This window comes from Etheostoma cragini, chromosome 17, assembly GCF_013103735.1.
Source record: "Etheostoma cragini isolate CJK2018 chromosome 17, CSU_Ecrag_1.0, whole genome shotgun sequence".
In the NCBI taxonomy this organism is placed as follows: Eukaryota; Metazoa; Chordata; class Actinopteri; order Perciformes; family Percidae; genus Etheostoma; species Etheostoma cragini.
This window is the reverse complement of record NC_048423.1, coordinates 12,375,030-12,388,321: the sequence shown is the minus strand read 5'-3', so window position 1 is coordinate 12,388,321 and position 13,292 is coordinate 12,375,030. Positions and strand designations below refer to the sequence as shown.

The 13,292-nt window shown below is 40.0% G+C and overlaps 2 protein-coding genes and 1 long non-coding RNA gene across 4 annotated transcripts in view; 1 reads left to right on the top strand and 2 right to left on the bottom strand.

The window, feature by feature from the left end:
- Positions 1-1,008: 1,008 nt before the first annotated feature.
- LOC117960765 overlaps positions 1,009-13,292 on the top strand; it is a 20,139-nt gene continuing 7,855 nt past the window's right edge. Inside the window, exon 1 of the long non-coding RNA XR_004660222.1 lies at positions 1,009-1,126. This is a non-coding gene — a long non-coding RNA (uncharacterized LOC117960765). The remainder of the gene's footprint in view (positions 1,127-13,292) is intronic.
- npm3 (nucleophosmin/nucleoplasmin, 3) lies at positions 2,445-4,639 on the bottom strand. Its single transcript, XM_034898918.1, has 5 exons — positions 4,421-4,639; positions 4,154-4,239; positions 3,819-3,938; positions 3,623-3,716; positions 2,445-3,055 (listed from the first exon to the last, which is right to left on the bottom strand). Exons 1-5 carry the CDS (start codon positions 4,494-4,496, stop codon positions 2,931-2,933), a joined length of 501 nt encoding a protein of 166 aa, XP_034754809.1. The 5' UTR covers positions 4,497-4,639; the 3' UTR covers positions 2,445-2,930.
- The window catches only part of oga (O-GlcNAcase), a 13,495-nt gene continuing 6,056 nt past the window's right edge, over positions 5,854-13,292 (bottom strand). For both annotated transcript variants that reach the window (XM_034898913.1, XM_034898912.1), the window contains exons 13-18: positions 10,938-11,023; positions 9,752-9,856; positions 9,288-9,379; positions 9,010-9,202; positions 8,735-8,894; positions 5,854-8,242 (exon numbers count right to left, since the gene is read on the bottom strand). In XM_034898913.1, coding sequence (XP_034754804.1) covers positions 8,106-8,242; positions 8,735-8,894; positions 9,010-9,202; positions 9,288-9,379; positions 9,752-9,856; positions 10,938-11,023 — 773 coding nt within the window. In that variant the 3' untranslated portion in view covers positions 5,854-8,105. The remainder of the gene's footprint in view (positions 8,243-8,734; positions 8,895-9,009; positions 9,203-9,287; positions 9,380-9,751; positions 9,857-10,937; positions 11,024-13,292) is intronic.

The window sequence follows — 13,292 nt, the reverse complement described above, 5'->3', positions numbered from 1 at the left end:
ATAATACTTCCATAGATCAGCAGTTCTATGCCCTCTCTTAATGTACTGAATATTATTGAGACTGACCTTTTTCCAGATACATTTGTTATTTTTATTTGGCTGCACCCATTCTCACCATAGTGTTGATGGATATACTCGTATTATATTTCCCAAGCTGCATGGAGAGTTGTGACATTTTCTGCTCATTTGGAGCTGTAAACAGGTCATGTCCTGACTGTGATTTGGACAGTTAAACTGTATAATTAGATTCATAATTTCGGGTTAAACATAAAAAAATGGAAGAACAAATGAACTATGTGACATTGGGGCATATAATTCAAAGAAAAGACAGGTAAAGCTATGTTTCTAGTGCATGTACAGTATGTGTGTGTATATATACATATAAAAGGACTCAAATTTAAAGGAAATGAGTGTCAGCAAAAAGAAAAAACTGTTAACACTGTCCCCTTAATGTCAGTGGAGTTTGACATGAAGGTAAGTTCAAGTTCTTCCCACAACATATTTGATCAGGCAGTGAGTGATGTCTCATTTTCAGTAACATTTCTTTCAACATGCTTCACCGTGTTAACCAGCAGATTGTTTTTTCCTATGCAACAGACACAAGCCGTGCTCTGGGCGCAGCTTTAACCTCTACATCGAAGGTTAAGGACGTAACGCACCGCACAGACGCTGCACTATAAAAACCCTTATGCCCAATAAAAGTTGTATAAAGGTTCACAAAACTCCCACTCAGCGTACACCAAGTTGGACGGGGTTTATGAGTCAGAAAATAAGAAGCAGAAGCACCTGCTCAAAGCCAAGGTGACATGAGGGTTACTCATCTAGTTTCTTCCTTTCGCTTCCTCACCGTACCCTAATAATGCTAAATCATCTATTTAAGCTTCCTCTGATGAAAGCATCCTCACCCTCCTCCTCCTCCTTAGTCTCCCTGTTGGCTGAATGCTGCCATCATGGACATCACTCAGATGGTCATTTCCCATGTTACTTTGACCGCAAATGGCATGACTTATTTGTTGGGACAAAAGTTGTCTGATGGACATCTGCTGCTTAGCAGTGGGGCTTGTTTAGCAGTTTCTCTCTCAACTTGTCCCTCTCCTACTGTCCCACAGACATGCTGCCCGTCATCGTGCAGGGACAAAGTGAGATTTCACTTTACTCAAGGTACTTAAAGTACAAATTTGAGGTGCTTGTACTTGAGCATTTGCATTTAATGCAACTTTACACTTCCACTCCATCTCAGGGAAATATTACACTTTTTAGTCCACGACACGGATATTTTTTCTGATTTCACCCATCACGTTCCCTGTATCTCCTCCCTCGGTCTTATCTTCATGATGCCTGCAGCCCGCTTGCTTATGATAACAGTAACGATAACTGTGACAGATGGGCAAAACGTTTAACTGGACTGTGGTTTATTGGCTTTTTGCCGTTGAGAGTTATCTTCCAGATAAATCCTTTATTATACAGTAAAGTACAGCTAAGAAACACTAAAATGTGGAGTAAATGCACATGATGAGGAAAATCAGTCTTTGTAATGTTATGTCTCTATGTCTGTATCCAAACTGGAATCAGAGTACAGGATCGCTGATGCATTTCAGTTAGTTACAGTATGAAGGAAGATAAAGTGCAGTACACTACAGTGGATTACAGTGTACAGCTGCCTTGCAAAGACAAAAAAAAACTATGTTCACATAAGAGGATGTGTGTACAGCGTAGATGGGAACGTGATGTGTATGTATTAGTTGAGGTTGTGTGCAGACTGTCACAAACACATCTGCCTGCATGAAGCTTTAACTGACACCACACTATTTACTGTCACCCTTCAGCCACTCCAATGAGCGGTCCTTTGTTGGTGCTTTACGGTCAGCTTGGCCAATAATTATTCACAGCAACAATCAACTTAGGAAATGGTGCTTTCTGGTAAAATAGTTATTTTTATTTATTTGTCTAACTCTCCTGTCATGGTTCTGTTTTGTAGTTCTATGGCTTTAAAAAAGAAAAATTATCTTTGAAGCCTGTAGCCCTACACAATTCCGCTTTACTTTAATTAGACCATTTCTGTTATTTCCCCTAGGAGACTTCTGTATTTTTTGTTTTGTCTGGGTCGTTTGCATAGAGTGGCACACCACTGTCAATCAGACGGGATGAAACCAGACCCATTGAAAGTTTTGCGTCTCTTTCCTGAAATGTATTTTTTTTGCAATTTTAATCATGGTCAGTTAATGTGAAAGTGGTGTACACTGAAATTAAACAATTGTCAGGGGCTTTAAAAAAAAAAGTGCTGTGGTTATAAACTGTGGTAAAATACAACATACTTACTGCGCATTTCAAAAAAAAGGCACTAAACTTAAATATGTAGATACATAAACTGTCATTTGAGTACAATAGGCTAAAAATGACCATTTAATTTCAATAGGAAGCTAAATAAAAACACAAACAAAAAGTATTTTGATGCATTCACCAGAAGTACAAAAGCTTCACATTTATGGTTGACATATCGCATAGAAAAACAGCAGTTTTGGAACTACAAACAACTGGAAATGAAGATACTCTTGTGCACCAACAACATTTAATAAACTGGTAAAACACACACACACACACACACACTCACTCAACCACTGGTGCATTAAATCCATCAGTGGTGACTGGGTTGCATTAAGTAGCAAAAGCAGTACTTCTATGATGGATTGTTGTAACCGCAGTTAATTTCACTGCTGAGACTAAGAACTCACGGCGAGAAACTGACGGGTGGAGAGGTGAGAACGTCAAAGCCCGTCGTGATGTCAGTTCCTCCAACAGCGTGTTCAGCCAAGTTAAGCATTCCCTCGGCTGTGTGGAAAAAGTAGTAACTTTGCAAAATGTGTCCGTCCGGTACAAAAGAAATATTTCTAAGTGGGGCCATTCCAAAAATCTAACAGGGACTTCTCCGCCTACTGCTTTTGCTTCTTCTTTGCTGGTTTAATTGGGGTGATCTCTTCCTCCTCCTCCTCGTCATCATCATCCTCATCATCCTCATCATCCTCATCAGAAAGGTCAGACTCTTCAACCTGTGAGGCTGCACAAGAACAGTGGACAAAGTTGAATCGCTGTTTTAAACTGAATACTGATATAGAATATAGAATATTGAAATAAATATAAAAAAGTGTCAACGGTCTTTTTTTTGTCATTACAAAGAAATCTGCCATTTTATTACCCAAAGATGCATTTAACTTTTCATTAAAAAAAAATAATTCTAATAAACTAGAAGAGGCCCTTCTAGTTTATTAGATTTGAGGAAAAACTACTCCCACCATGTGCCAAAAAAATAAAAATATAGTATTGTAAGAAAATGGCTAGATGTCACAAATGTCAAAAAAAGGAGCACAATCAAGTATTTGGTATGTATGGACTTGTAACAAGTGGAAAATGACGCGCATAATACATACACAATTTGTTTTCATATAGATGACATTTAATATCGTAAGAATCGTTCCTAATGTTTCAAAAAAAAATTCTGACTTTGACCTTTGATAAGTGTGATTTTTAATGTGATCTAAACATTTCAATCAGAACAAACGTGTCATTTTTCCTAATCATTGTAAAAGTTAAACACAGTTAAACCACAGGGAGGGTGAAGTGTTACCTATGAGGTGTAACCCGCTGACGGTAACTGGTCCTGTCCCAGCCTTGAGCCGGATGGTCACCGGGGCTTTCAGCTCAAACTCTCCCAGACTCACCTGAGGAGACAACGATCAAAGTTGGGATCCATCTCTAGCATGTGCGGTACATCGACCTGGCTGGAGACAGAGGTCACTCTACTCTACTCTACTGTACTGTACCATAGGCAGACAGCTGATGTGAAGGCTGGCGATGGGCACTGAAATAGTCTTTCCTTGGTGGTTCATGGCCGTTACCTCCACCACATTACTCTCCTCCTTGGCACCCTCTCCCAGACACACCTGTCAAAAAAAAAAAAAATTCAGACATTTACACAAATGGTTGGCAGCCACGTCAAAAGGATGTGTTTGCCCGAGTTGAAGACAAAACTATGGTTCAACAGCCTTGGATTCCACTCTTCTCCTGTAAGCTTTGTATTGAAGTGGTGGGGTGAAGCCTTCTGAGTCCAGTGAATCTGAGTATACCAAACTCAAGGTGCAATAGTAGGCCTACATACTGTTCTGAGTTCAAGGAAGTGCTCCAGGTCCTCCTCTTCGTCGCCTTGGAAAGTGTAGAAAGGCACTTTAGAGGACAGCTCGCAGCCTGGAAGACACGTTAAAAACCACGAGGACTTTAGGGACATTTTTGGGGGGATTTCATGTAAGATAATGCACTTGCTGAAATTCAGAAATATCAAAGCAGGTTCTTCACTGTCGGAACATCAAAGAGGAGACCCACGTGCGAGCCAACAGAGCTGATTAAACTGTATTTAAATGGTTCTTACTAAAAAGGAAGCTCTCCAACTTCGACTGGCCAGCTGGTCCGTGATCCTCCGAGCATTCATCGTCGTGGCAAGACATTTTGTTAAAACACTGAACTCTGCGGTTTGCTGTTAACACTGAAGTCGAATGAAGCCTCCACGATAAATAACGTCGCAAACTTCGAGCATGCCTGCTTGCGTCATCACTGTGCGCCAGTGGCTGGGCTGACGTTTTGGTTTTTTTCTCTTTCCTCCAGGACCTCTGATTTACTTAAATTATTTCAAATTGAAGTTGACACTTACTTTGAGTCTCTTAATTTAATAACAAACAAAAAAGCTATATTTATTTCTGACATTTACTTAAGGATGTTTAATTAAGGATTTATATTGTAACACTTTACTTTTTCTTTACAAGGCTGTCACATTTTTATTTCTTGGTTTTGTTTTTATCTTTTATTATGATTTTTTTTTCTATTTTGTCATTATTTATACTGTAATTGAGATGTCTGATTCTTTGTTCTGTTATTTGTTAAGATAAAGCAATTAAAAAAAAAAAAAAAAGGACCTCTGGCCCCAGACAGACCAATCACAGATGTATTTTCATGGATGTATTATAACACCATGTATTAAAAAAGAATATTCCCCATTGATGTAGCCAGCTTTCTAAATAAGGAACTTAAGAGGAATGTTGAAATAGAGGGATCACTGTCTATGGATCTGGTTTAAGAACCTGTGTTCATATTCAGTATGTGTACAATAATTGGTGTAAACCATTTAATAGATGTATTAGACCAATACATTTCACAGGGGTTAAAGCAAGAAACCATTTGTGAGCCCAAAATGTTGCCCTGGAAGAAATGTGTACTGTCTTGTCTTGTATACTGTATTGTTTTGTGTTGTACTGTATTGTATACTGTATTGAATGAAGTATTTTATAAATTTAAAGCTGCAGAACTTTAAGCTCTGATTCCATGCTTCTAATATACACGAGATGTTGATTAAAACTAGATAGACAAAAACATTAATAAGTCAAGAAAAGATAGAAACAAGACATTGTACTGCTATTTTTAAAGGTTTTCTAACGTCTGGCTATGGAAGGAACCAAAGTATGTATTTTATTTGAAGTCAAAAAAGCTTGAAGTTGAATCTATCTTCATTTATGAATATGTATTTTGCTCAAGAGCTCTCTCCAAGAAGCAGGTGTAAATAGATGAATCCACACAATACACACATGATACGAGTATATGTAAAACTACAAGTTTGCATGTAGAGGGCTTGTTAGCAACTGGTAAAGGACAGTTTAAACCAACACAAAACTTGTGAAAGTTTAGTGTGCCGAACCTGCATGTCTACATAACCTTCCTTTTATTTGTCTCAACAGAAACAGCCAGACTTCTTTCAGTCCAAACAGGCTTACAGAAAGATCTGAGATACACAAAGGACAAAAAGCAACATAGGAACTTATTATGGTTTATTAGTTTTGAATCTAATGTATCTTACATACAAATTGTACATTGGTAAACTGTCATTTTTATGACCCCCCCCCAAACTAAGGTATTCAAAATGTACAATGTGAGCTTTTTCCCTCAGTCACAGCCCATTTCTATTAATCCGTTGGGAAGAGGACGAAAGCTTGAGCATCGACCAACTGCAACACGAACCGTTTGAAATAGGAGTGAAAACTCTGCTGTGGTTTCAGGGGAGCAGATCTGTTGGTCGGTTTCACACCCTCAAGATCAGCACTTTGTAATCCTTAAAGGACAACAGAAAACTAGCAACAATTCCAATGAAGATATACAAAATAATAACACTTTATGATTGACAGTTTTTACAGACTGTCTACAAACTACAGTCTCATACTCATAGAGTTGAGTGGCATGCTTCTTCCTCTATGTAGCATAAGATGAGGTTATTCTAGTGACCGCCACGGCAAATTCAATACACCTCATGCACATTATGAATGTACACAGTATCAAAACATCACATTGGCAGGCAGCTACTGAAGAGCAACCCTGATGACCATTACAAACAGAACACTCCTATTTATAAGTCCTTCTTCTTTAAGTCAGCTACACAAAATTTACAAAAACAAATGGGAAATGCGTCAGCATATAAAACATTCAACTTCAAGTCCCCACAACTACAGCTCAGTGCCTCTGTAGTGACGGGTGCTCACCAAGGCTCATCTGAGAAGAGTATGCAGTGTTGGAGGGATGCGAGCTGACAGAGGTAAACGGATTGTTCTTTCTATTACCAATGGCGAGCAAAAGATTAGCACAGCACATGAACACAAGAACTTAGCCCTGCTTAGTGGTTAAGAAAAAAGTGAGTTGCTTTTTGACAGCGGGAATTATTCATCCCTCCAAATCTTCAGGATTCTTACTTATTTGAACTAATGTATTCTAATGTAAACTGGTGCCAGTCACGTGTTACATTTTTCTTCTTAACAGATCACAATATCAAGATTTTGGTCCCACTGCTATCAGAAAATGTAAATTTGAGTTTCTTCTTTTAAAGAGTAACTACTTTAATTAATTTGACATAACTTAATTAGATGGTCTGAACTTTCTCTGTCAGTCCTCTTAGGTTTACTGAAGGATTCTTGTGCTAACTAAGACATGTGACTGTCAATGTCAGAATACATCTCTGGCTTTAGAGCAACAAGGCCAATGTCCTAAAATCCCCCTTCTCTAGCTATATATCTGACTGATACACGCTAGCAAGCCTTTAAAACAGAAGACACTGGGGTCTGCAGCGTAAAACTAAAATCTAAAGGCAATGAACCAAAAGGCAATAGCTCAAAGGGATATAAACCCAAAGCAAAAAAAAACAGCTGAATTATAAAAAGAGGGGAAAAAAAGAAAAATGGCCACAAGCAAAGTGCTGAACAGAAATAGGCTGAGAATGTTTGTCAACTTGTGCAAGCTTTTCTATTGCTTTCCAAATGTCTACTACTACTACTTGAACGGAAATTCACAGGACCTGCTAGATGAGTCTTTAACAATCTCAACAAATACTTTCCCCTTGTCTTCTTGAATCTTTTATTCGGGGTTTCACAAACCCCAAAAGCTACAATTTGCAGAACTGACACAGCATTGATAGAAACACGGTACTTAAAAGGCCTCTTTCTCCATGTCTATTGTGGAGGATGTGTAATGATGAAAGGCAAACTCTCAAATAGCACCTCACATCCTGTATAAAGGTGTCCTACTTATATCGACAGCTGCATTATTTATCTCTGTCAGAGCTGGGAAAGCAGGATGTAGGGGTAGTAAGACACCACCTGAGATACAGGCAGCCCTCATTTCACAGCTCTGCCTCCATTTCAGATACAGACACTTTGCTTTAGGGCATGCGGGCAATATCCATGTAGTGATTACTGGATTAAATCAGAAAAAAAGGCTTATGGAGTTATCACTTCCTGCCTCCTGGAGGTATACGAGTAGTGGGACCCCACGATCATTGCTGGAGGGCCACTCTTCCACGTTGGCTCAAATCAACTGATTACAGATCACTTCTCGGTCTTTTAGCTTTGGATCTGCTGAATCCAACAGAGCCATAACATCTAAGGTAAAAAGAGGCTTCCCGGGGCTAGCCCAGATTGTAACGTAGTATAAAATCATGGAAGTTTTTTTCATAAACGTAGCAAACATGGTTAAGCCACGTTGACTTGCTCTCTGTCTGTCTGTTATTGGAGCAGGATGTTTCTTCATAGGCTTCGTCCCATAATGATGACATCTTTGGGAAAGCCTTCCATTTTGGCCACTTCAAAGCATCCCAGCTTACCGTAGAAGTCCAACATTCTCTTGTCAGTCTGACGAACCTGACAGAACGCACCTAGGGAACCTGGAACAAAGAACAGATAACAACTAAGTCAATGACAAAAATCCAAATAATTTTCTTCCCCACAAACAGTGTGGCCAAATACGGAATTAAGATCACAGTAATCTTCTACTCTGACCAGAAATAAGATGGTTCAAGACCTCTGTCACAGAAAGAGAATATTATTTGAGCCAGTGCTTTGATAGTTTGTTTCTTAAAGCTGAAAGCCCAGTTTTCTCTCTTTTTTGCATCTCAAATGGATGAATTTGACCATTACGTGGATAAAATATGTCGTATGAAAACTCAACTCAGAAAAGCTCTTGTTATTTTGGACTAATTTTCACAATACAATAAGATAACAATGTGCCTGCTTGTTTTGAAACACCTTTGTCTAATGTGAAATGTAAATCTCTAACACCCTCGTACCAACAGAACTAATGACACTAATCACATCCTTTCTGTAGTACAGTAGTAAAAATGAACACTGCTGACATGATGGCAACAGCTACCACCTACCGTTTGCCTTAAGAGAAGATAGAAGACATCCCATCATGCTTTTGGCTACACTGGGGTCAGTGACCTTAGCGTGAATGTCAACCTTGATGAGAGAGGGGAAGTTGGAGAGGAAAGAGGCTGGAAGACCCTCCTCCTCTTCATGGAAACTCAGCATCATCTTCTACATGGGCGAAAGGCAGAGACGGTGAAGTATTTCAATTTAACACTAGTGAACAAGATCAAATACAAACCAATACAGAAATCATGAGAGTAAGAGAGATGAATTCAGAACCTACCTCAGCCTCTGTGAGGTCCTTCTCACAGTCAGGTTTGAGGTATTTCTCTTGCATGAAAGGAATCCAGTTCAACTTGCATTTCTTGACAAAGGGCTGGACATCCACAGTGCCAAGAGCATAACCGCAGATCCCTTCATCGTCCTCTAACACAAACCCGTAGTCGGAACTCAGTGCCAGGAGACCTCCGACTAATCTGTGAACAAACATTTTCTCAGCCATGTTGATTTGCAAAGCAGGGGATAACTGCAATCCAGGCTTTAATCTTCTTCATGTTTTACCTGTCTCCTATGAGATCAGGATCCTTATCAGAGACTGGTGTATCCTCCATTCCTTCACAGTACATTTCTTTACAGATTTTATAAATTGCAGTCTGCAAAAAAGAAGACAGATACAGCTGTAACTTTATGACAGGTAGAAAATGCAAAACAAAACCGCAAAAAAATGCCGCAAAGAATGTCAATGTGCATAAGAAATGTTTAGAAATACACCATCTGAATCTATAGCAGCGCTACAAATGTATGAGCTTCAGAGTGTGTATTTTCAATTATTGAGTAGTTGAGCAGACTTTAAGTGCAAGGCATTCACAGCTTAAACTATGCCAGTTCTGCTGGGAACAGCAGAAACTGGCCAACATCATTTCTGCAGCCATATATGTATGATGTTCATAAAGGTTAGTATTTGAAGCGCACAACTTGGGTTCTTGTAAAAAATAAGGTAAGGCGTAACCCAACAAACATCTTACCACATCTTTGGGGTAGTATGGCCTTATGGAATATATTTTGGAAGTTGGCATTGCAGGTGGAGGTTGGTAGAAAAGATCGTTTGCCCCCTCTATTGGCAACAACCTCTGTGGGTATCAAAAGAAACAGATTCAGTTCTACTGAGACCAGGAGGCGTGCTGCTGTGGCTGCCTCACCCTGCATTTGCTACAGCTGAGCCACTGTCAAACCAAAAGAAACATCAGATGAGAGCAAAGTGCTTTGGAATGCCAAATATTTAAAAAGAAAAATCATATAATGATATAAACTGACATTTCTTGTGATCTGACAGTGGACAACAAGAGCAAACACACATCTTTCTCAGTTTTGCTAGAGGAACATAGCACAACAAGCACATACACATTTGCATTTCAAATAATAAAACAAGGGTGGTATTTTGGTCTGACTAAGGTTATACTGGCTGAAGGAGATGCTCCTTTCCCTTTTGTAAGACATCGCAATACTTCGCTGCGCAGGACCCTCCTGTTGAGAAAAATAATGATGCTGGCGCAGAGAGAACTCCAGGAAAAAAACAATGAGGCAAATTAAATGTGAGCTAACTGAGTAAATTCAATGGCATTTTGGTTGCCATAATGAGTCTCGCTACTCTCCAAGGACGGAGATGCTACTTCAGACTAGACAGGTGTGTTTGATCATGGAGTTTTCCCTTTGCATACATGCTTGCGTTCTCGCTGGCGCTGCAATGCTTGCGCGTGCGCTTTGCAAAGCGTTGACTTGGTAATTTGTGCGCTGTTGTGCTTTCCTGCAAAGAAATGAGATGTCGTGAAAATAAAAACCTAGTAGTGCTCGCTTGCGCCGCATGCGCTTGGGGAAAGCAGCATCTCCTTGGGCAGTTGCTGAAAGAAATTCAAATTAATCAATCAGAAAATGCCATGCCAAACATCGGCTGTAGCCTCTTTTGTCAGGATAGGTTTCAGGTCACCCACTTCCCTCCCACAGACTGAAATATCCCCAAATAATACGTCATGAACTTTTTGGGAGAACAAGTGAAGTGGATGCAACCCAGATGTTATGCAGCCAACCCGTTCCAATCAGCTCACCTTGGACAGACCAAAGTCCTTCATATCTACGCAAATATTACCATTGTCGTCTTTGCTCACAACACTCTTTTTTCCCATTAGATTGCGGTAAATTCAGTGCATTAGATACCTGGAACTCTCCTGCTAGACCGCCCCTAAAGGCCCAGGGTTCTTGGTCTCCTCTAAGGAATTGTGCTGAGGACTGACTACGACACCCTGTTAGGAGCAGAGCCAAGCGGACATTGTTACCACAGGATGGGGCTCTCCGACACAGATGAAGGGAGTGGGGAAATGGGGAGGAAGGGGGTCATGTATCTAATAGCATATTCCATTTAAATAAATAAATACATTTTATTTTACTCATTAAAACATAAAAAGGACCTAATTTGGACTATATTCAAAGGAAATATTTTATGATAAATGGGGCTCAAGCAACTAAAGCTCACGTGTTTACAAGAAGAAATCAGGTCCCAGATATAAATGCACCTTAAATTCTCTGTGTCAATACAACAATGTCAAACTGCTCCACATAAAATGGTATGCAGGTCTTAAGAAATAAGTTATTTCATGCCATGAGGAACGCACACACTCTCCAAAAACTGAAGAGAGATTTTATGTGCCGTTCAGCCCCCTTTGGTGTTTTAGTAAAGGTAATTCTCGTTTGAAAAACGGACTGACTTCAGAAATATTACACCAACCATCAGAACTGAAACCCATTCTGTTTGTGGACTACAAAAGTAAGCTTCAGCTGCCGTCACCCCACTCATCTTAGCACCCCGTGTGAAGTCACATTCTCGTCTTATCTGCCTTGTCACATGACTGGGGACCATGAGTCATCAAACCAGGAAGACAAAACGAGTGGTAGTACGAACAGTCCCTGAGCTAAAGGGGCCTCTCAGCATTCTATTAAAAGCCATAATGAGACGGACCAAAGGTGAAATACACAGTGGGGACACAGCAGATAAAGAGGAGTGTGTATCTGCTGCACACAAGGCTCTCAGAGTCTTTATACAGTGGTGTTCCTGCTAACAAAGTCTAACCTTGGTTGACAAGAAGCCCTTTCATGTGACCAGACAAATGCAGCGCGCGGGAAGGACACCTAATAGTGTTTTACATAACCTCACCCTGATTCCTTAAACAAGTTCTCTGATGAACTGACACGACACAGCACGCACATGCACCCACAGGAAGGAACTCTGAACTAACAATTATCTGCATCGCATTGCCTTAACACAATCCCAGTTATGCAGAAAACATGTAGCGTTTGTTCTTGCATGATCCAGCCAATGTGTGTGTGTGTGTGTGTGTGTGTGTGTGGGAAAGCACACTTTTTGTAACTACACAATCAGAAATATCCCTGAGTAGAATGAAGATCATGTGCATTGGTAAATTTTAAGCCTAAATTCCCTCGAGTCGGTGCATCGGGCTGGTCTAAGCCATTTCAATAGGAAAAACAAGTTAGAGAGATGCTGGCAAAGGGAGAAATTCCAAAGTTAACACTTAAGATTCAAAGCTGTATCGCTGCGCAAAATGTGACTTCATCCGGAGTGCTGCTTTTCCTTTTCTCCAAATCAATGTTTTACATTTACAAATCTAGTTAAAAAAAAAAAAATCCTACTATAAACGAATAGTTAAAAATCCCTTTCTAACGCAAACAAAACAAAAAGAATCAACGCTTGCACTGTGCACACATCGGCCACTGTCGATCCAATAGCAGTGGAAACGTGTACTGTGGATTCTTCCATCTGTACATAGTGAAGGGAGAAAACAGTAGAAAATAGTTATTAGTAAGTTTTCTCAGTACAATAGGTGCTGGCTGCACAGCTTCTATTAAGGGGAAACAGGGGGACGGATGTAAAACCCTGATAATAGCAACAGCAGAAGTCAGCAGTTAGGCACTTAATGACACTGCAGTTAATAAGAGGAATATTTAAAGATAACTATATCTATGGGGCACTTGATTTCCTCTATGTTGCTAGAGTGGTTGGATACAACAATGTACTGAGCCAGTAGTCTGGATTTTTGATGTGGTTTTGCCAGTGTGGGTATGCTGCCTGCTGTGTACTGTGTCCTCAGCTTGACCATTTGGGACAGAAACCTGTGAATGAAACTGGGTTACAGGGGGTGACCTACAGGCCATGCTGGTGCTTCAGACTATTCAAAAGAACACTCCAAAAAATGGAGATGTCATGGGCTGAATGCCACTCAAACTGCATCAAAGTGCACCATCTAAAAGAATGAAAGAAGGCGTGAGGTGAAGGGAAAGGGAGAAAAAGTGGAGAATATGAATATCCTATCTTACAAACAAAGATGGTTGCCGCTTTAATACAGATTGAGCAAACAATTCAGAGGGTCAAAATCCACTGACAGACACATTTAAGAGACTACTTAGTGACACAAAACGTCCTGCAACATACACTCACCGGCCACTTTATTAGGTACACCTGTCCAACTGCTCGTTAACACTTAATTTCTAAGCAGCCAA